General features: G+C 49.8%; 1 protein-coding gene across 1 annotated transcript; it reads right to left on the bottom strand.

The window, feature by feature from the left end:
- Positions 1-17,364: 17,364 nt before the first annotated feature.
- On the bottom strand, positions 17,365-19,677 carry LOC144712481 (Tetratricopeptide repeat (TPR)-like superfamily protein). Its single transcript, XM_078586781.1, has one exon. The coding sequence runs from the start codon at positions 19,675-19,677 to the stop codon at positions 17,962-17,964; it is 1,716 nt and encodes a 571-aa protein (XP_078442907.1). The 3' UTR covers positions 17,365-17,961.
- Between the last annotated feature and the right edge of the window lie 2,315 nt (positions 19,678-21,992).

Here is a 21,992-nt window from a genome sequence, read left to right as displayed (position 1 = left end):
AATTAGGGCATTTTCTCCTGATGTGGTTCACTCAACGGCTGAGATTGGGGTAAATGTTCCAGTTGGATCAATCTTAATCGTTGATTTGGATTGCCGCAACGCACAACACTCGAGGGGAAAAAGTGCAGTTAATGCATTGCTTTCCTTTTTTTTTGGATTTTTTTGGTCGTTGATGTCTGCTGACATGGCTAAATCAATGGTCAGATAGAATACCATGTCATCGGTTGACCCGCACGCCATTAATGGTGGCAGGTTGGAATCTGAGGGGCTGTTGATAGCATTTAATGCTGTCGGCATCAGCCTAACTTCTAGGAAGGGTTTTTTAAAGTTTTTTTTCTTTTATTGAGTTTTTTGGCTTTTTTTATTTCTCTTGTCCGTCGGATAGGTCGTGGTTGGCATGTTTGACCAACGAGAAGAGCCGCTCCGCTGATGTGTCAACCAGCCATTATTTTGATGCGGGGATGTGTCAAAAGTCTTGCTTATGTTGCACGCCATCTTGAACCGTCCACGACGTCCTTTGGTTCATGCGCCACCATCCTCAACAGCCGGGTAAAGCATCGCATTTAGATTTTCATCATCTTCTGTAGTCGTATTGTGTGTTTCTCACACTCGTCATTTTGTTTTCATTGCATCGCCACGCGTCCCATCTGTATGTGTTTCTTCGTCGTCATGTGGTAGGGGGTCCCTAGCAATTTGGACTTCCCCTCCCTTCTTCCCCATCTCTCCTTTTCTTCTTTTATGTTTGCTTCTTTTCTGTAATGGGAGCACATTATATGAGGGCCTCCCCTTATTGAACCAATACCCCCCCCTTGTGTCCTCCTAGGGCCCAATCAGCCTCTCCCCCTTATAAAGGAAGAGGGGCACCCTAGGAGAAATTCAGACTTGCTTTTCTTAATTTGGGTTGAATTTTCTAAAGGAGACTGGTCTCCCCCTCAATCAGAAAAAAAGAGGAGAACGGAGGGGAAGAAGGAAGGGAATTGAGGGGGAGAGGAAGAGGAAGGAGCGAAGGAGTTCCCCCCCTTCTTCGATCGGGACGGGTCCCATTCGCTGCAATCCCCTTGATTCAGTTCGAAGACCCCATTGGCACACCGATGGTTTCTTTCGGCCGCTGCTCATTGCAAGATCTATGAGCGCGACCTTGAGCAGCCAAGCGTACTCGGGACAACTGATTGTCTTCCCCTACGATGCCGTGAAAACCCCGGATGAGCCTATTGTACTGACAGATCTGGCGAGTACGTTTGGGAGCCCCTCCACTGACTACCATCAGTCAAATTTCAGTCTACGGTGACCGCTGCTGGCCCTTGCAATTTTGGTCACGCTGATTTGCACAATCAAAGTGCTAGGAACATTCAGAATTACGGCCCTGTTATTCTGTTTAGCCATCTCCCGATCGAGACCCTCCTGGGCGCGTTTGTGGGCGCCTAGTCTCGCGAAATTCGGGCAGGCCTCGACCGTGACCAGGGAAGGGAAGATAGATGAGTCTCGGTCGATCACTGTGCCAGCAATAGCTCTGTTAAGCTGTGTCATCACTGGCCATCCTTGTGATCTGAAATGTGTGAGCCCCAGTCACTAGCCACTGCTACCGTGCCCTCGCTGCCCGTCGCCGGCCAATTGCATCTCCTCGCACCCTCCCGGGTGCCTGTCACTGCTCACCTAGCTGATTGACTCTGTCCGTGTCGACTACGTTAAGTCGCCAACGGATCAAGCCGGACCAATTGAGCCGTTCACCATCGTTGGCCTCTTCCACCTTATTCTTGGCTGTCTTCCTCTCCAAGCTCCACCCAACCGCTCTTGCACTACGCCGCCAGTCAAGCCACCATTTCTTCTCCGGCTCCTCTCCATTGCATCCTGTCCCGGTTGACATATTGATGAACAACCTGCACAACGAGCTGCCCAACGATGAGGTACGTCCTCTCTCCGGCGCTTGTTATTTTACTTTTTGCAGTATACCATCATCTTGACTCCACCGCGCTCGGGCTAGGTGAGACAGGAAAGAATTGAGAGAAAACAACAAACGCAAGTGAGCATCTTACCGGTACAGACGAATCTGTCTGTTACGTGCGAGCCCTACAGATTGATTTCGTTCGGCCGTAGACATCTTCGTCCCTCTGATGAGGTTTTGAGAGGCCATCGTCGCTGTCTCCCGGCGACCCCTTTGGAGCACGGAGCTCGGCATCTCCCTTAAGTCAGAGCATGCACGTACGACACGTAGTACATTGATTCATCGCATCATAGTTACATATACCCAATTAGGGTTTATCCATCGGTCGAGGACATCATCGATGTCTGACATCACTAACTAAGTACCGACTGGACGACGTCCTCGATGACACCCGACATCAAATTGGTATCAGAGCCTCGTCTCGATATCCACTCGAACGACGACGCCACCATCGTCCGGCATCACTTGCTGATCGAGCGATCATTCGTGGTGGCCTCGAAAAGTGCACCCATTGACGTGTCAGACACGTCAGGCAGGCGGCTTTGTGAGCAATCCAGCTCAACGGCCCACATTGGATTGCGGGCCGCCAAGAAATATGAGAAAATATAATATGTAAAATATTGGATAAATCATAAAAATTCATCTAAAAAATAAGAAAGATCAGGAATGATACATACTAATTTATTCAGCTTATGGAGACGGGCAGATCAAGCACAGATTCGACATATATATGTCTCCTAAATCAAAAGATATGCCAAGATAAAATTTGAAAATAGAAAACTGACCTTCAAGTTTGAATCCCTTCGATCCAGAGATATAGTGCATTGTTTTGGATGTTTTTAGTCTATTCCTATAGCTTAAGACCTTCCAAATCCAATGAAATAAAATTTTGCTCGATCGGAGGTCTGTAGCAAAAGTTACAACAAAATCGCCAATTTCAGAGAAGAGAAACTCTCAAATACAAGTATAAAAGGAATATTTAAAATACATGTTTAAAGACTAGTGATCACTGTATTATGATATCATCATAATTCATTAAGTCATTGCACGTATTCATGGACTTCATTATAAACATCTTACGTAATAATAAATAACACAAATATTTTATTCAATGAACTTAAATAAACATGGTAGTGTGATTGGCTTGACGGCCACATAATATCCATCATGTGTGCCAAGCATGTGCGTGGATGCCCAAGCTGGGCGGCATTGCCGCGGTGTTGTGTGTGGAGTCGTGCAAGTGAGCCACGCGGTTGTGCGTGTACACTGTGTGCATCACGTGTGTGGGATGAGAGGCTGGAGACTAAGGTATTGGCACATAGATAGTGTCGAGATTTGACCACATGACACTAGTCCTTAGACCTGAGACATCAAAATGCTTTGTGGATGGACGATTAAGTTTTGACTACAACCTACGCGTCTCTAATGAGTGGATTCCAAACTATCTTGGCTCATATGTAGCAACAAATCCACGAAGATGATTGTGTAGTCAAGTTGGGACTGTTTGCCCGTTGTATTAGAGGAAATTGACTCAAAACGAGATGATGTAGTTAAATCTGTGGACAGGGTAGTGAAAATATTAGAGGAGTTGGTCTTCCATGATTTCACCACACATCATCACTATCTAGAATGTTCAATTTAGTTTTTGATGATTAATCACAACCTAAGTCGTTCGGGAGTCTTGCACGGATGGGAGACAATACAGACACAGTAACTGATGATTGTAAGAGTTTCATGAAAAAGTTGACGTACTACTTTGTATCTTATAGGCCACCAATTGTAGCCTAGCACCAGATAAGCCAACTTAACCAATCTATTAGGTTAAATTACTCCATGATAAATAAGATAGATGTGATTTAGTTGATTAATAAGATAGGCATTACAAATGGTATTATCTATATTGATACATGGTGTTAGACCCCTAACTAAGCGGCATTCCCTGTCCAGAGGACTGCGTGTTTATTGGGAGGGCATGTTCGCGTGAGATTCACGATTTGTATTGACTGAGTCCAATTAGTGTTACGATACACTAAGGGTGGTGATGCCCAAACTGATCTTTCAGGCCATCGCCCCCGTATGTGGTGATTTACTGCGGACGGTGTGCGTGTCTTGGCGGAACGGATCAGGTGAAGTCTGTGCATGCTGGGTGTGCAGGCTGACAGGTGTGAGTGCGTGGGTGCCAAACACCACGCCTAGGAGCCAATGCTTCACATGAGCGCCAAGCGCCGCTCGGGAGTGCCAAGCACCATGTGGGAGCGCCACACCCCATGCAGGAGTGCCAAGCACCGCGTGGGAGCGCCAAGCGCCGCGCGTGGGCGTGGGGCACACAGGCTCGGCGGCATGCCACGGGTGCAGCGCGTTGAGTTGTGCGGGATGCCACGAGGTGGCCGCGCGGGCAATGGGCGCATTGCGTATGCGGGGTGCGGGGCGGGAGACATCTCGCTAGGAGACTAAGGCTATTGGTGCACAATGAGCACCAAGACGGCATGGGGGAGTGTGGTGTTCCCACGGGTAGCGCTGGGTGTGTGGCGCCCAGTTTGAGGAGCTGAGCATGGCGGCGTCCGAACGGATTGAGCGAAAGGTGCCACCGCGGGTGCTGCGGCATGTGTGATCACCTAGAGGCGGGGCTGGCGTGTGTAATCGCTAGGCCCCTAGGCGTGCGGCGCCCGGCCTAGAGGTACGTGTGTAATGTCGATGCCGGCAGGCATGCATGCAAGGCTGTGGGCCTCAAGACGTAGTGGTGCATCTACCTAGGCGTGTGACGCCTCGTCTCTTTACTTCGTTATCAACCCTAGTCTTCCCCCATGTAATGATCATGACTACGATGTAACCATTTATGATATCAATGCAATGACCCTATTCCTCGAGGGGGCTGCATCCCCACACTCTCCTCTAACCCCTTCTATGTGATCTTAGGCACTTGGAAAAGACTTCCGCTGTAAGAGATCAAGGCTGCTCATTCCAAGCATTGAGGCCAGCACGCGCCGAATTCAAGCGATTGACATAGCTCGGGATTTGACTGCATGACACATGGGCATAGAGGATCATACTTTCAAGGTTTTTGTATCTTGGTAGATACACTAAGTTTAGAGACTTTTATTAATTGTACCTGCACACAGAGATTATTTTTCAATTTTCTGAGAGACTTTTTTGAATGTTTTCCCAAAACATATAAATAGACAAGATAAATCTCATTTGATACCAAAGCAAGACATTTTGAGTGCCCCCCCTCTTTGTTAGCATCCAATCGAGAGGAAACCAGAATTTTGGAAATCCATTTTGCAAAAGAAAGAGGAGATGGTTGGGTTCTATGCCTTAGTTCAACCATGAAAAACCATGATTCCATGGTGCAGAAGCATGTGAATCAATTCACAATTGATCTATGAAATAATCCCTCAAATATATCTTATGGGGAACTTGGTCCACCCTTGACCTGTTATCATTGACATCGCTCTAAAGTCGTTCACTTGTCCGGCCTCTAGAAGTATCCATGTGATCACGTGGCGCTTGGGTCTCCACCTCTTCTTCTTTAATCCTTCTTGAAAATCTTGAAGAGCTTCTCACAATGAAGACACTCTCCTTGGTTGAGTGGAGAAGATAGTATAGTGGAGAAAGGATGTGCATTAAATCCACGCGGCAATCAAAAACCGCATGTAATAATTTTAACAAAAAAATGACGTTGTCTTTTCTTTTTTTTAATACAGGGCGACGTGGCGCTTTGTAAGATGTCAAGTGCACGATCATTCTCCAATGATTGCGGCCTGTGGAAGTGCGCAATGATGTGCCAGAATGAGATCTGAGGATGGTGAAAACAGGGAAAAAAAGTGTCAGTTAATAAGAAAAACCAGTTTTTTAAAAATAATCAAATGATCCAACTGCTGAGATTAAATGCCAGTAAAATGGCGATATCTTGAGACTCTCAATTCTGGCTGGCTTGGGTGCTTGAAATGAGTGGCCCCTTTCCTATTTATATTTTAATTATTTTTTCTCAAAGATCCCATAAATTAAAATATATTCACCAATGCCCCTATGACTTTATGTGTGTGACCCTCTTGCCCATGTATCATTCTAGTTAATAACTTTAGTATCCTAATAACAATTATTAGCCAACCTTATTAAATAACTATATCAACATATAAATTAATTAACTAAGGATCGATTTAACCCAATTGATGCCTTAAATTTCCAGCCTATGGGGTGCCAAACTACACCTCATGCTCTAGAAGATATCAAGTAGTGTTTAAACTCTCTCATGGAACCTTTACCATCATCGGTTATCATATATATAATCCATCATCCTCACAAGACTCTCGAATGACTTAGGGTATGGTTGATCGTCAAACCCTAATTCTTCATTGGATTAGTACTGATGTGATGTGTAATGGGGATCGTCACTACCCTGGTCAAGGATTTTCTGCTACGTCTTCCTTGAGTAAATCTCCTCTTATACCAAGGATGGATGACCCCATCTTGACCACTCAATCATCTTCGTGATCTTGTTTCTACATCTGAGTTGTGACTTGTTTGAATCTCATGATTAGAGGCTTATAAGTCGTAGTCAAAATGTAATTGTCCATTCATATGTCCTTATTGTCTCATGTTAGTGATACAACCGAGATATAAATCAACCTGATTAACGTTTAGGTATAATACTATTCAGGGATTCATACAGATCAATTCAGTTAACTATTTTGCCAAAGAGAACCCACTATCTATCCTTAGTGTCGCTACACTAATAGCCACAGGATCTGTTATCATCGTATAAATAGGATCAGTTAGTGTTATCCTATCTGGATAATTTGATGTCCATCTCGACTACCCATCAAATAGGAATATTTAGAATCCATATTTATTGACTAGTGATCTAAGTATTATGATCTGATCATAATTCACTGGGTCATTGCACGTATTCATGGACTTCATTATAAACATCACACTAGAATAATAATGAATGTTATATTTTATTCAATGAACTTAAATAAACATGGCGGTTTGATTTTTCTTGACAGCCACATAATATCCGTCAGAGAGCCCATGCTCTGAAGATCCCATGGATACATCTTGAGGCTGGACATTTGAACTGCTTCAAGGTGATCACTTGAGGAACCATGAAATTGCAGAAGTGACCTATGTAAAGGTTATGGTTTTGATTTTTCTATGCTTTTGGTTTTCTAATCCATTTTTTATTTTATATTCTATTTTACAATCAAGTTTGGATCAAGGCCATAAATTTCTGAATAGTTTAGATACTAAAAAGTCTTTGAATGTATTCAAGGTCTTCATTGTAAACATCACATGAAAATCATGATGAATAAATATTAGTTTCGACAAACTTAGACATGGCATATATGTGTCATTGGCTTGAAGGCCACACGATATCCATTGTACATCATAAAAAGGAGGTATCATTTCTCTCAGGTAGAAATGATACCTCCTTTTTATATGAACTGATCAGATAAATTTTGGTGTCTCTAGATTTGAAATTTAATTTATTTATCTCATCCATTCTATGAATTTGAAAACAAATATTGTATTAAACCATTGAATAAATTAATTTTAGAGGAACCAAATCATTACATGAAACCTCAATAGAGCTAGATGATGTCAAAAAATTTAGGCACTAGTTTAATTTCTTACATATTTATTAAAACCTTCTAAAAATAGGCATATAAATTAAATTTCTCATCAATTTGGCACCAAAAATTTCAGGAAAACCCTGAACTAGGACTTGAATATTTTTTAACATTTATATGTAAATAACTAAATTCTTATTATAATATTTCATCTATTGAAGGTATAATAACATTTTATAATAAAGCTAGATAATGAGCATTGACAGTTGTTTCTCAGATTACATCAGTCCAAATTGGATTGAAATTTCACGTACTTCAAAATTATATGATAAACTTTTAATTAGGGAATGGTGTATCCGAGACGTGATTGGACAGATGATGAGTGGTGACAGATGAGAGCATGGCATTGAGTTCATCACATCTCTTGTCCCATCATGCATCCCATATTTTCAAAAACTCTGTTACATTTTCGTCACAATCACTAGAGCTGTCGTACCATCCTCGTCCTGCCACCAAACGGCATCTCCATCGCAGGGAACGCAAGGGCATATTCACAATTAAATAATTTAATTGTTTAGTTTTAAATATTTTTTTTGTCTCTCTCTTTGTCACTTTCTCCCTCTCTCTGACTCCCTTTCTTTTTCTTTCTCTCTCCATCTCTTGTGCTCCTTCTTATAAAGATTCTTGATTGGGGACCATCTAGCCTCAAAGACGTAGTTTCTATGTTTGTTCTCACTTGTTTGGACCCCGGTATGGTCCTATATTTTTGTGCGTGTGCGAGCCCATGTATGGGCATGTATGTGGAGCTCTCTCTTATTAGGGGCCTCTATGACAAGACTTACTTGGGCTTCTTCCCTTTATTTCTAAGGGGGAAGGCCCATATTTGCCCCTATAAGCGGGGGGTGCCCATCGTAAGAAAAGAGAGAAGAAAAAAGAGTTCAAAAGTGTAATACCTTTGGTTTTCCAGTTTAGTTTTAGGGTTTGAGATAATTATGCAACTTCCCCTCTTAGAGAGAAACAAAATTAGGTCATCGCAGCCTTCGCCGGAGTGCCGCTGCCACCATCGCTAGCGTCGTCATCACCGCCTCGCTGGACTTTCGGCCGTTGGTCACTCCAGGCACCCCTGCGCATGACAAAAGCCCAGCCGAGTAGTTTCCCCCCGGTCTTCCACACGGCCGCCAGCCACGGCCCCACCCGCCGTTGGCGGCCGAAGACGTAATTGCAAGCCGCAGTCATGAAAGCCACAACAGCAATCGCAGCCACAGGCCACGGCCACAGCCGCAAGTCACAGTCGTGACAGTCATAGCCACAACCGCAGTCGTCTGTAGCCACAACCGACAACTGCCAGTCGCAGCTGACAACCACCATGCCGGCAGCCGAAAGCCGAAGCTGTAGCCGTAGCCGCAGTTGTAGTCACTGCTACAATTGTGGCCGCGACCGCGGTAGCCAGCCATGGCTGTAGTAGCCCGACTGCCAACCACGGCGACTTCGCCGCCGCCTGCTAGAGAATGATGTTTCTCCACATTTGATAATTGGCGGAACGACAATCGGCACTACTCCAAGAAAATTCAGACTGGAAGGAACTATAAGGGTGGTGGTGGTAGCTGCGGCGAGCTTCTCTTCGGCCATATTAGATGCAACCTTGTTGCTCCGATACCTTGTGAAGATTCTTGAATCTTCTGTTCACTTAATAATAAGAAATGAGGTAGAAGAAAAGGAGTAGAGAGAGAAAGAGAGAGGGAAAGAGAGAGATGTAGTTTAGATCATTTGAAGCCGCAATTTATTCATGAAACATTGGTTTGTATTTATTGTACATTATAATAGTTTGTTATATAACGTTTTAATCCTTGCCGTTATAATTGTTATAACGGTAGAACAAGACTCATCCGATCCGTTAGTTTGTTACCTATCTAGATGTTATCCTGGCCGTCTATATTTTATCCTATCTATGTTTAATCTTAGATTTAATCCTGACTGTATAATTGATGGGGGACCATCGTGATGCAGGACGGACGTCGTCGACGTCCTTCGGCGGGAGCGTGGTCCGTTCATCCTTCTCTGAGGACAGTGATCTTGGACGGCACGTCCCGCTCTAGGTGGGGGTGTCCCGGAAGGGTTCTGCGCGGGTCCTCAATTCGTTGGGGCCAAAGGATGTCTCTATCTTCACGTGATCGGCGCTCCACAGATAGTCGTCGAGGCGCTGGTGGGCCCAGCTACTGATGGGCGGGGCGGTTCAACCGGCCGGATGACGAGAATGGCGACAAACAGTGCAGCGGCGGCGTCGTGCGACGGCGGCATCAAGCAGCGGTGGCGGCAGCGGCGGTGTCGGCGAGCGGCGGTGAGCAACAGCAGTGGCGGCATCGAGCGGTGGCATCGGCGGTCGGTGATGGCGGCGGCGGCCAGAGGTGGCGGCGGCGGCCGGGGTGGGCCGCGGCTGGGCCGAGGCTAGGGCCGTGGCTTGGGCCGCGGTTGGACCGTGGCTTGGGCCGCGGTTGGACCGTGGCTTGGGCCGAGGTCCGGGCCGCTGGCGGGACCACGGTTCAGGCCGCGGTGATGGGCCAGGAGGCTTGATGGGCCGGTGGTGGCCCGATAACGAAGGCCCACAGGGGCTAGGGCTGACGTGGCAACCTCGGGAAGTGTACCCGGCGGCTAAGGGTAAACGGCGCCTCAAGGCGTTGACTTGCGGCGCCTCGGGCACGGAGTTGCAGCACCTCGGGGCACGGTGTCGGCGGCTGGGCCTGATGGGCCCAGCCGGCTGGTGCCGGCCCATTAGGCCAAATGGCCCATTGGGCCGGTCGGCTGAGCCTGGGCGCGTGGTGGCGCGGCCTGACTCAGCGACTGGGCGCGGCGCGCGCTGGGCGGTGTGGGCGGCGCGGGCGACGCGGGCAGCGCGGCGCGCGAGGTGACGCGGGCACGGCGAGGGCGGGCAGCCGGAAGGTACCGGCGGCGGCGGTGCGCGGGCGGCGCGGGCGGGCAGCCTGAAGGTACCGGCGGCGGCGGAGCCGCCTTCTTCTAGGTCACTCGGACCTCTTTCCAAAAAATGGTTTCTCTCAAAGGGAAAAATCTATCTGTCTATTACATTGGGGTTCCTTATATAGGACCCATGAGGAAAATAAGGGGAAAAACACTTAACCTAAAAGATGAAAATTTATCTAGACCTAGGGAAAAAAAATGCGGATAGTTGAAGGTTTCGCCATCACATCATGCCTTAAGGAGTTTTTTTTCCTGTTTTTTTGTTGTTGTTTTCTGTTTGTATGTTTGTTCCTATTTCCCTAACTGATTTGGGCATTTTCTTCCCTATAAAAGGAAGTTTGCCCCGTGTAAGAAAAAGGGTGAAATTGAAAGAGATTTTCAAAATGTAGCCCCCTAGAGTAGTTTAGGCATTTTAGGAGTATTTTAGAGTTTTCTTGTGACTTTTGGGAAGTTCTGAAAAATTACAAATATGCCATCAAGAATTGTTTGTTTGGGCTCCTTCCGTCGACTTCGCCGGAGCTCTAGCGCCGCCATCGCCGGCGCCGCCAGCTCCACCGCCTTGGCTACTTTGAGGCTTTCTTGACCGGCTTCATCGGGCGCCTTCAGCTGTCTCGTCCTGCTCAGCCACCCCTCGACCAGTTCTGGCCACCGCCCACCGCCCAACGCCGCCTCCCTGTCGACCCCTCCACGCCGCCTCTGCCTGCCTAGCGCCACGGCCGGCTCGGACCCCTCCACGTCGGTTACCATCCATTCGTCGAATCCATAAGAATCAAGACTTTCAGTTCTTGGAGGTTGTTGTCGCCAACATTTCTTCGTCGAGATCACTCCGAGGACTTGTTGGCGACCCACCGCTGCCGATGCTCACGTCGGTTACCATCCATTCATAGTTAGTTAGAACCCTCACAGTCACAAGCCTACTTAGTTAGAACCATCTAGTTACAGCCTTCGTAGTTAGTTGTAGCCTTCTTAGCCCTTTGATAGGATATAGATGCAGCCGCCTTATGCCGCTGGCTTCATAGTTAGTTCGTAGTCACTACATTCCCTCACGTCGAGACTACTCCGTGAGTCATCACTATATACCCTGACGTCGAGACTACTCTGTGAGTCATCAATATACATTCTCACGTCGAGACCACTCTGAGGCCGTTCTTAATGATTCAAGCTTGGCAACTCTTCAGTATCGTCACCGCCTCCTCGTCAAGACTACTCCGAGGGCACTTCTTGGAGATCCAAGATTTGCAGCTTGTGGGCGTTGTCGTCATCTCGCTTCCTCGTCGAGACTACTCCGAGGACATGTTGACATCACCGCCATCATCAACCATTCCCTACTGGAAGCGGGGCCCACCGAATCACCGAAGCATCCGCCTCGTGCTGCCGCTCCGCCACTCTGCCCTCCACTCCTTGTGGTGTAAACACGAGCTGCTCGATCCCGGCAGGTCGTGTTACATTAATAATCCTCTTAACGAGTATACGGTATGTATCTTATTTTTACTAGCTAATCTTTATTAAAATCCCTATTGGCGAACTGTGTTGCTGACGTGGCTGCCGAGTTGTTCTCTCCCTTCTTCGTCTTTGTCTTCTTCTTGCTTAACACTTCTGTCTGTCCGTCTTCCTCTCTCTCTTAGACTCTTCTTTCTCCGTTCCTCTCTCCCTATCTTGTACTCCCTCTCTATGTGGTGCGGAACAACAGGGGACCCCCCCCTTAACTAGATAAACTTTCGTTTATCCCTTTTTATTTTCCTTTTTTTTATTTTAATAGTTTTCTGTTTTTTTTTATTGTAATCCAAAACGTCTCAAGGGAGAAGGTTATAAAAGCCCCCTCCCTTGACGTGAACTGTTGGTGAATTTTGAAATAGTAAAACAGTTTTCATTTTCACCCCTGTCGTCTTCGCCGCCGCCGCGTTACCGCCGCGCTGCCGCTCGGACGGCAAATCCTCCCCCTCTCCCTTGTGGCAATCCGTTGCCGTCGTTTGCATCGTCGCGCTGAGACGCGCGCACGAGGTGGGGAGCAGGCGCGGCTGGAGCGCGCAGTCGCGCCAGGGGGACGCGCGCGAGGCGGGTAGCGGGCGCGAAACCGCGCGACGGCGGTGCGTGGGTGGTGGGGAGTGGCGCGCGTTCGGCGGTGCGGACGACACACAGGTTGGCGGTCGGCGGCGCGCGGGGGCTGGAGCAGCGGCGCTGGGCGGCGAAAGTGGGGACGGTGGAGGCGGCGGCGGCGGCAGCGCTCATGACAAAGAGCGGTGGCGGCGGCGGCGTCTCTTTCTCTTCTCGCCTTTCTTCCTTCTCCTCTTCCTTCCTCCTCCTCCTTCTTCCTTCTTCCTTCTTCCTTCTTCCTCTCCTCCACGAAGTGACTCTTTGACTTCCCAAACGTTAGACTTTTCAATGAAAATTCAAGAGTACTAGGGGGGGGCCCACCCCTCCCTTTTATAGGAGAGAGGTGGATGGGCCCTTGAACTACAAAATGAAAAACAAAATGAAAAGAAAGGAAAGGCTTAAACTAAGGACCATCAACAGGAGGGGAAGATATCCTTATACGGGAACTTCCCCTCACTACATCGTAGGTACGACGAACAGAAAACTATGAAAGAAAGCATAAATGCGAGAGATGAAAGTGATAGACGGAATCGAAGATGGCGCGTCGTTACCCGGGATATTTAAATCCGGGTGCGCGCGTCGTCGTTTTAGCTTGTCGTGCGGGCTGGACGCAAGTCGGTGGCGAGATCGATGGCGGTGCCGACTCCTCGAGCGATGGTCCTGCGGTCTCGGACGGTGCCACGCCATCAGAGGGAGAGAGGGAGAGAGTGATGGAGAGAGAGTGAGAGAGGGAGAGAGAATGAGGGTGAGAGCGGGAGAGAGGGAGAGCGTGAGAGAGAGAGAATAGAGGGAGAACAGGAGAGAGGATGAGAGTAGGGGAGGAAGAGAGGGAGAGCATGATAGGGTGAGAGAGAGAGAGGGAGAGAGGAGAGCGAGAGCAGGGAGAGATTGTGAGAGAGAAAAGGAGAGAGGAGAGGGAGAGCAGGAAGAGATTGTGTGTGAGAGAGAGAGGGAGAGGTGTCAGTGACAGCGGGAGAGAGGGTGAGAGAGAGAAGGAGAGAACGAGAGGGAGATAGGAGAGTGAGATCAGGGAGATTGGGTGAGAGAGAGAGAGAGAGAGGGAGAGGACGAGAGGGAGAGAGGACAGTGAGAGGTGAGAGAGGGTGAGAGGGAGAGGGAGAGAGAGAGAGAGAGAGCAAGATGGATGGGAGTGAGAGAGAGGGAGAGAATGAGATGGAGTGAGGGTGAGAGAGAGGGAGAGAACGAGATGGAGAGAGTGAGAGTGGGATAGAGGGTGAGAGCGGGATAGAGAAAGGGAGAGGGAGAGAGAGAGGGAGTGAACGAGATGAAGAGAGGGAGAGGGAACGAGAGGAAGAGATGGAGAGCAGGATTGAGGGGGAGAGAGAGGGAGAGAGTGAGAGATAAGGAGAGGGAGAGCAGGGTAGAGGGTGAGAAGAGAGGTAGAGAGTGAGAGAGAACAAGAGGGAGAGCAGGGTAGAGGGTGAGAAGAGAGGTAGAGAGAGAGAGAGAGAACAAGAGGGAGAGCAATGTAGAGGGTGCGAACGAGAGGTGTAGAGGGAGAGAACGATAGGGAGAAAGGTTGATGGGGAGAGAGGGAGGAAAAGAGAGTGGGAGAGAGGGTGATGGGGAGAGAGGGAGAGAGCGAGCAGGAGAGAGGGTGATGGGACAGAGGGAGAGAGCGAGCAGGAGAGATGGTGACGGGGACAGAGGGAGAGAGCGAGCAGGAGAGAGGGAGAGAGAGAGAGAGGATGAGGAAGAGAGGCAAGCGAGAGAGGGAGAGAGAAAGAGAACAACAGTGAGGGACTAATTTGTTGGATATCCAACTCTGAGATCCGATATCGTCATCCATTCCGAGAGACGGAGGCGGATGACGCCATCAAAATGGATAACAATATCGAATACCATTACTGTAGCAACCGATATCCGATATCGTCATCCGATATCCGGATATCAGTAAAAATGTATATCAGAATAGTGTTTTCCGATACTCAGTTCAGCACCCGTCCCCATACCGATATCCAATTCTCGGTACAGGATGGGCGAACACTAGACTGAGAGAGGGGGAGAGGGAGTAGATGCGGTCATTGGTCTGGTTGGACGTTCGCACTGGAACCGGGACCAAACGTCCGGTCAGCCCTAAAAAGGCTGACCGATGGTTCGGTTCGGTCCAATCTGACCGAATTTTGGTCACATGTGTCCTTCCCTATTTCTTGCTGCCTCTCCTTCTCTCTCCTCTCTTTCCTTCTCTCTCTTTCTCCCAGACTTTCTCTCTCTCTCTCTCTCACTTCCTCCCTCTCTCTCTCTCTCAAACTTCCTCTCTCTCTCTCTCTCGAACTTCCTCCCTCTCTCCCTCAAACTTCCTCCCTCTCTCTCTCGAACTTACTCCCTCTCTCTCTCGCACTCCCTCCCTCTCTCTCTCTCTCAAACTTCCTCCCTCTCTCTCTCTCGCACTTCCTCCCTCTCTCCCTCAAACTTCCTCCCTCTCTCTCTCGAACTTCCTCCCTCTCTCTCTCTCTCAAACTTCCTCCCTCTCTCTCTCTCGAACTTCCTCCCTCTCTCCCTCAAACTTCCTCCCTCTCTCTCTCTCTCGAACTTCCTCCCTCTCTACCTCAAACTTCCTCCCTCTCTCTCTCGAACTTCCTCCCTCTCTCTCTCTCGAACTTCCTCCCTCTCTCTCTCTCAGACACCCTCTTGTTGACACAATACCTGTTGTAGAAGTATCTAGAAGAATATATGAATGTGGAAACATCTAGAAGGAGAATATTACAGATGTTTCACATCAAATACATCATTGTACCTCTCACAAATGAACTCTATTTAAGGACCTGAGTGAAGCAGAACCCAAGTGTTTTATCTGCATTCCTCTTGCCATCTCTTCTCGTTACTCCCTTCAGGTAAAGCTCTGTGTGTGGCAGTTTCCAGCAAGAGGTTGAGAAGCTTTGCTTCAAGGTAGTAGCAACAGTGGTAAAGTAGCTGACATGGTTGAGAGGAAGGGTAAGCTCTCTCTCTCTCTCTCTCTCTCTCTCTCTCTCTCTCTCTCTCTCTCTCTCTCTCTCTCTCTCTCTCTCTCTCTCTCTCTCTCTCTGTGTTTGTGTGCACGCACGCGTGTGTGTGTCTCTGCCCCCCATCTCTCAGACTTCCTTTCCCTCTTTTGGCCGCCCTATCTCTCTCCCTCAAACTTCCTCTCTTTTGGTCTCCACCCCCCTTTATCGGACTCCCTCTCTCTCTCTCTTTTTTGGTCTCCGCTCTCATCCCCCTCTGTCTCTCAGACTCCCCCTCCCTCTTTTTGTCTTCCTCTCTCTCTCCCTTCCATCACCGTTCTCATCCATTACAGTTGTCCCATCACATCACCCATCTGAGACCCTCCGTCACCGTCATGTCACCCGTCATAGGTATTTTGTCATGTCATCCGTCACCATCACAAGGCAAAAAATGTCAAGCACCCCAGTCACATCATCCATCATGCATCCGTCATCATGATGAATGATGTGACGGATGACGTTTGTCATTCCCTACTTTCAATGATGAAAAACATGATGGCATTCCTTTCTTTTTGATGTTTACCTTGCAATCAACTTATTTTATCTCTAGAGAGCTGATCATACTTAGTAATAATTACGGTCTTAAGTTTCTTTTAGACATGTTTTCAATAGATGATGTCACAAGTCATTTGAAACATACTCTATGACTTGACTATTTATAAACAATGATTTTATTGCATTTACCATGGTTTGTCTGATCATCACATACCAAGGCAGTGAAGCTGAATTGAACATTCCCCAAATCCCTTACTTCAAGAAAATATTTCAGCTTTTTATGCACCAAAGATATCTTTAGAGACAATTGAATTATATTATATTATTTTATGGTATGTTAAGAAGCAACTTCCCTATTTAAATATTTATAAATCTATTTAGAATCGTCAAAATTCCACAAAATTTGTAAAGTTGAAATACTGCATTTCTTATGTATTCCGCATTCCAAATAAAATTGGTTTTTTTTCATCTTTACTACTGTGAATGAGTGAAAATCATTCATTGGACCCAATTCGGACAACCGCCCTCAGTTCCAAGTTTCGCCAAAATCACATTCATATGAATACAAAGCGGGTGAGAGATATCACATTTTGTCAATCAGCCGAAATATTTCCTCAATAATAAATATTTAGGCGGATTTACACACCAAGAGCTGTCACTTGCACCGGTAATAATTTCAAAAAATTGGCTCCAATCCTTCTCTTTCTTTAAAGAATGCGCATGTTATCAGTTAATAAGCATCAACATATCACATTTTCATATTACAACTCAAAAATTAATTTAATTGTGATGTCCTATCAGTTTTTGTCACGCTTAAGAGGGAATCATCCTGCGCTGATCAAAAGAAAGGAATAGCAAAATAATCTAGAAATTTGCACACCAAGAAACTGGTATTTAAACCATCAGCTGTTCCAAACCAATTGTGCTTAAATCGTGGTCTTTCTTTCAAAATATGAATGGAGTCTCTGCAGGCAGGCGCCTCAGCCAAGTTTCGAGATCAAATTTTTATCTACAGATAAGGTCAAGATAAACAGTTGAATAGTAAATCGCAACAAATATTTTCTGCAATTATAAAAAAGTTTCAATAATTCACACGGAGATTTACGCAGACAAAGCTCGGACCTTTTCAGTTCTTTTGGAAATGTAGTGAAATCAGAATCGCCGCGTGCAATTTAGAGTTGCAAAAATTGGCATTGCCAGTTATTTAGACAGAGAGGGGGAGAGAAAGGAGCGATAGAGAGAGAGGAGTGATCGAGATAAGGTGCACCTCAGTTACAGGTTTCAATAGATCAAAATTTCCTCCATAGAAAAATTTGTAAGAAACAATTGAATATAGCAATCCGATTAGTTTGAGGCCGTCAAATGAGCGACCCACTTTGTACAAATCATTCAAAATATTTCTGTACAGGACTAAAAATACAAGTACTGGACTCGACGAGAGATTCAACCGATTTGAGCCATGAATCTTCTAGCTCAGTCTTCAGAAGAAAGCGAATGTGTCAGATTTAAGGATTGAAGAATCGTTAATCATCATCATCATCATCACCCCAAACGTGGTTGATAATCATCATCATCAGAATTATCATTTGGTTGATGACGAATCATCTCTTCATCATTTTTTCAACCCCAAATGAAGACGAAGATGATGAATAGCTCATCAACCAATGTCTGAGGATGATGATAACAAATCGCCTTCATCATTGTAAACCGGTTCCGAGGAGCCTTCACCATCATCCTCATCGACTTTCGTCCAAGCCCAATTATGGATGACAAGAACATGTCAATATTTGGGGATGATGATGATGATGACAAAGACTGAGAATTGGGTATAAGACGATGACAAATGCATCATGGTCAGAATCACAACCAGCTAGCTCTAAGTTCACCCCATCGTGTTCAGGAATCCGGCGACGGAGCTCGACAACATAGCATCAGGCTGGATGCCATCTTGCACCATTCTGTCATGCATCATCCTTGCCTCACAAACTCTCCCAGCCCTGCACAATCCTCTCATGAGAATTCCATATGCAACAACGTCAGGCACCAGGCCCCTGTGCATGGCGCACTCGAAAGCCATTACGGCTTCCGCCGCCCTCCCTTCCTTGAACAAACCATCAATCAGCACGCTGTAGCTGATCATATTGGGGTCAACCTTACTGCTGAGCATGTCCTCATGCAGTTCCAATGCCTTGTCCATGTCCCTGGCCTTGACGTGCCCATCCATCAGGCAGCTATACGTGTACACATTCGGCGCCGTCCTGGCTTCCGCCATCCGTTTGAACAGCTCCATTGCCTCGCCGATCCGCCCCTCCCGGCAGCAGCCGCGGATCAAGTGCGTGAACGTAATGGCGGTGGGCCGGAGCCCCTTCCCCGTCATCTCCTCGGCCAATTCCAACGCCTCGCTCAACAGCCCGGCGGTGGCACAGCCGCCAATCATGGTATTGTAGCTGACCACGTCGGCTGCCGGCCCGTCCGTGGCCGCAGCGAGCTCTGAGAACAGCTCCCTGGCTCGTCCCAGCAAGCCTTGCTCTATCAGCCCCAGCAAGATAACGTTGAAGATGCAGATGTCAGGGAGAACGCCGCCGCCTCGCATCAGCCGGAAGATCCGGAGTGCAGAGTCTACATCCTTGCGCTTGCAGTAGCCGTTGACCAAGCTGCCATAGCAGACCAGGTCAACGGGAAGACCGACTTTGACCATCAGGAAGAAGGCCATGGCGGCCTCTCTCAGCCTGCCCAGCTCGCTCAGCCCGTTGACCAGGGCCGTGAAGGTGACGACATCGGGGGTCAGACCGTCGCCGACGAGCAGCTGCCAGGCCGCGACGGCCTCGGTCAACATCCCGGCCTTGCAGAGGCCGTCGATGAGGACGTTGAAGGCGACGATGGAGCGCGCCGCGGCGGCCGACTTGACGAGGAGGCGGAGCGCGTCGTGGGGGCGGCCAGCGCGGGCGAGGCCCTTGACGAGCACGCTGAGGACCACCGCATCGACGGCGCAGGCGTCGTCTCGGGTCATGCGGCGGTGCAGATCGACGGCGCCGCGGAGCTGGCCGGAGGCGAAGAGCCCGTCGATGAGGGTGCCGTAGGCGTGGGCGCCGGGCCTGAGCCCGGATTTGATCATGGCGGGAAGAAAGCCGTGGGCCTCGGCGACTCGGCCGAGGCGGCAGAGGCCCTTGAGGAGCACGCCGAAGGTGACCGCGTTGGGCTTGACCCCGATCGAGGACATGGCGCGGCGGAGGTCGAAGGCGGGTTCGAGCCGGCCGATAGAGACGTAGCCGTCGAGGAGGGAGCTGAAGAGGACGACGTCGGGGCGGACGCCGGTGGAGAGGGCGCGGGCGAGGAGGGCGAGGCAGTCGACGACGCGGCCGCGCTTGGCGAAGCCGTCGACGAGGATGCCGTAGACGACGACGTCGGGGGAGAAGGGGGAGTGGGCGGCCATGAAGTGGAAGAGGCGGAGGGCGTTGGAGAGGCGACCATCGCTGCAGAGGGAGCGGAGGAGCTTGGTGAGGGAGAGGAGAGTCGGGGAGGCGGCGGCGCGCGGCGGCGGAGGGCGGAGGGCGGCGGGGCGGCGGGGGCGGGGGAGCTCAGGGCTTCCGGCGACCATTTCTTTTACGGGGGATTATAAAAGGGGGAGAAAGGGGGCCCGAGATGTAAGTAATATTCCTGGAATAACAACGTTGGAATGTTCTCGGATATTGATTTTGTGTAGGAGCCGTGACTGATTCCTTTTTGAATGAGATTTTAACTTTTTGAAGAAAAAAATTAAAATATTCCTTAATCCAAGTCTCTCTCTCTCTCTGAAAAAAGTTTAAGCTATCAATATTTTGGAAAATATGAAAATATTTATTCATGTCTCTCTCTCTCTCTCCCTCTCTCCCTCTCTCTGTCTCTGTCCCCCCTCTCTCTGTCTGTCTCCCCCCTCTCTCTCTGTCTCTCTCTCTCCCCCTCTCTCTCTCCCCCTCTCTCTCCCCCCTCTCTCTCTCCCTCTCTCTCCCTCTCTTCCCTCTCCCTCTCTCTCTCTCTGTCTCTCTCTCTCCCTCTCCCTCTCTCCCTCTCCCTCTCTCCCTCTCCCTCTCTCCCTCTCCCTCTCTCCCTCTCCCTCTCTCTCTCTGTCTCTCTCTCTCTCCCTCACTCCCTCTCCCTCTCTCTCTCTGTTTGTCTGTCTGTCTCTCTCCCTCTCCCTCTCCCTCTCTCCCTCTCTCCCTCTCCCTCTCCCTCTCTCTCTCTGTCTCTCTCTCCCTCTCGCCCTCTCTCTCTCTCTCCCTCTCTCTCTCTGTCTCTCTCTGATGCCGGACGTCGTCTCAACGGCGTCCGACCGTCACCGAAGGAAGGAACTCGGTGTCGTATCGCTAACTAATCGGGTTACGTCCACGACGTCAACCGATGGATATGCGGAGAACAGAAATATATGTATGGCGATAGCGAGACAATGATTCTACAACGTGCGTGCAATGCGCCGACAAGCTACGAGCCAACCCGAGCGGGGCGGGTCGCCAAGCTGGGTCGGTCCAGCCCTCCAAGTCGCCCGAGGTGGGTCGAGGCGCACGCCGCCGTCGAATGGGGTAACTCCCACTGGAATGCTCACACGCGCGTCGGGCGTCCCGACTGCCGACAGGTAAGACGCCGTCTTTGTTTGTCGTTCTCTCAATCTGTCCCACTCACCTATCTAACCCGGCGCGGTGGAGGCAATACGAAAGAATACTGATGGAAATAAATGACGTAAGAGGCTAGGGAAAGCAGAGTACCTTCATCGCTGGCGGCGGGATTTCGCACCAACTGGTTCCGGAGGGGAGTTGTCGGGTGCGCGGAGGTTGACTGGTGCGGAGGCGGCTGTGCGCAGTCAGCGCGGAGCGATGCGGGAGATGTGGTCGACGTGGTGGTAGGCGCGATCGGCCTTGGCGCGGGCGCGTCAGCGCTGGCGGCGCGTCAGCGCGGCGGCGGCGTCTTGGCAGCGGCGGCGCGCAGCGGCGGCGGCGCGGCAGCGCAGCGGCAGGCGCATGGCGGCGAAGCGGCGGCGGTGGCGCGCCTTGGCGGCGGCGCGGCGGCGCGCGGCGGCAGGCGCGCGCGCGGCGGCGGCGGCGGCGATGGCGGCGAAGCGGCGATGGCGCGGCCTTGGCGGCGGCGCGCGGTGAGCGGCGCGACGGCGCGCGGCAGCGCGGGCGGCGCCTGGCGGCCAGCGGCGCTGACAGGCGCGGCAGTGAGCGCGTGGCGCGCGTGGCGAGCATGACGCGGCGCGGCAGCGGCGCGCATGGCAGCGGGCGGCTGGCGCGAAGCGGCGTGCCAGCGCGGCCTTGGCGGCGTGGCGGGCGGCGGCAGGCGGCGCGCGCGCGGCGCGGCGTGGCGTGGCGGCGCGCGCGGCAGCGGGCGCGGTGGCGGGCAGCGGCGCGGCGGGTGCGGGCGGCGCGGCGTGGCGGCGGCTGCCCTTCCTCTTTCCTCTCCCCCTTCTCCTCTTCCTCCCCTCTTCTTCTTCCTTCTCCTCTTCTTCTTCTTTCTTCTATTCTTCTCCACGACCTGACCCTTCTTCTCAAAATATCATTCTTCAAAATTTAGGTCAAAGTAAGGGAAGAGCCCACCTCTTCCCCTTATATATCGGTGAAGATGGCCCTTCCTTAAGTCCCATAACACAAAATAAAAGGGAGAGAAAATAAGCAAGAAAATAGGAAACGGGCTTGTCAGGCCCAACATAAAAAAAAAGGGGGGGAAAGGGTTCCTCCCATGGGCCCTTCCCCCGCTACACGACAATACGAATAAAGGGAAAACTATAAGATAAAGTAACTGACTGTAACGGTGTGCTCCGGTGGTCGGCGTCCGCGTCATGCCGAGTAACGGAATGCGGGATCCTGTGTTGCTGCAGCGGCTCGTCGTGGTGGCTGGACTCGTCTCGGTGGCGAGCTGGGTAGTGCCGGCTCCTCGGGTGCT

This window comes from Wolffia australiana, chromosome 14 (assembly GCF_029677425.1).
Source record: "Wolffia australiana isolate 7733 chromosome 14, ASM2967742v1".
Taxonomy (NCBI): domain Eukaryota; kingdom Viridiplantae; phylum Streptophyta; class Magnoliopsida; order Alismatales; family Araceae; genus Wolffia; species Wolffia australiana.
Note: the sequence above shows the minus strand (reverse complement) of the source record. Positions and strands in the feature narration are given on the sequence as shown.

Coding starts and splice junctions, on each gene's coding strand:
- LOC144712481 (XM_078586781.1), bottom strand. CDS start 19,677: ATGGTCGCCGGAAGCCCTGAGCTCCCCCGCCCCCGCCGCCCCGCCGCC.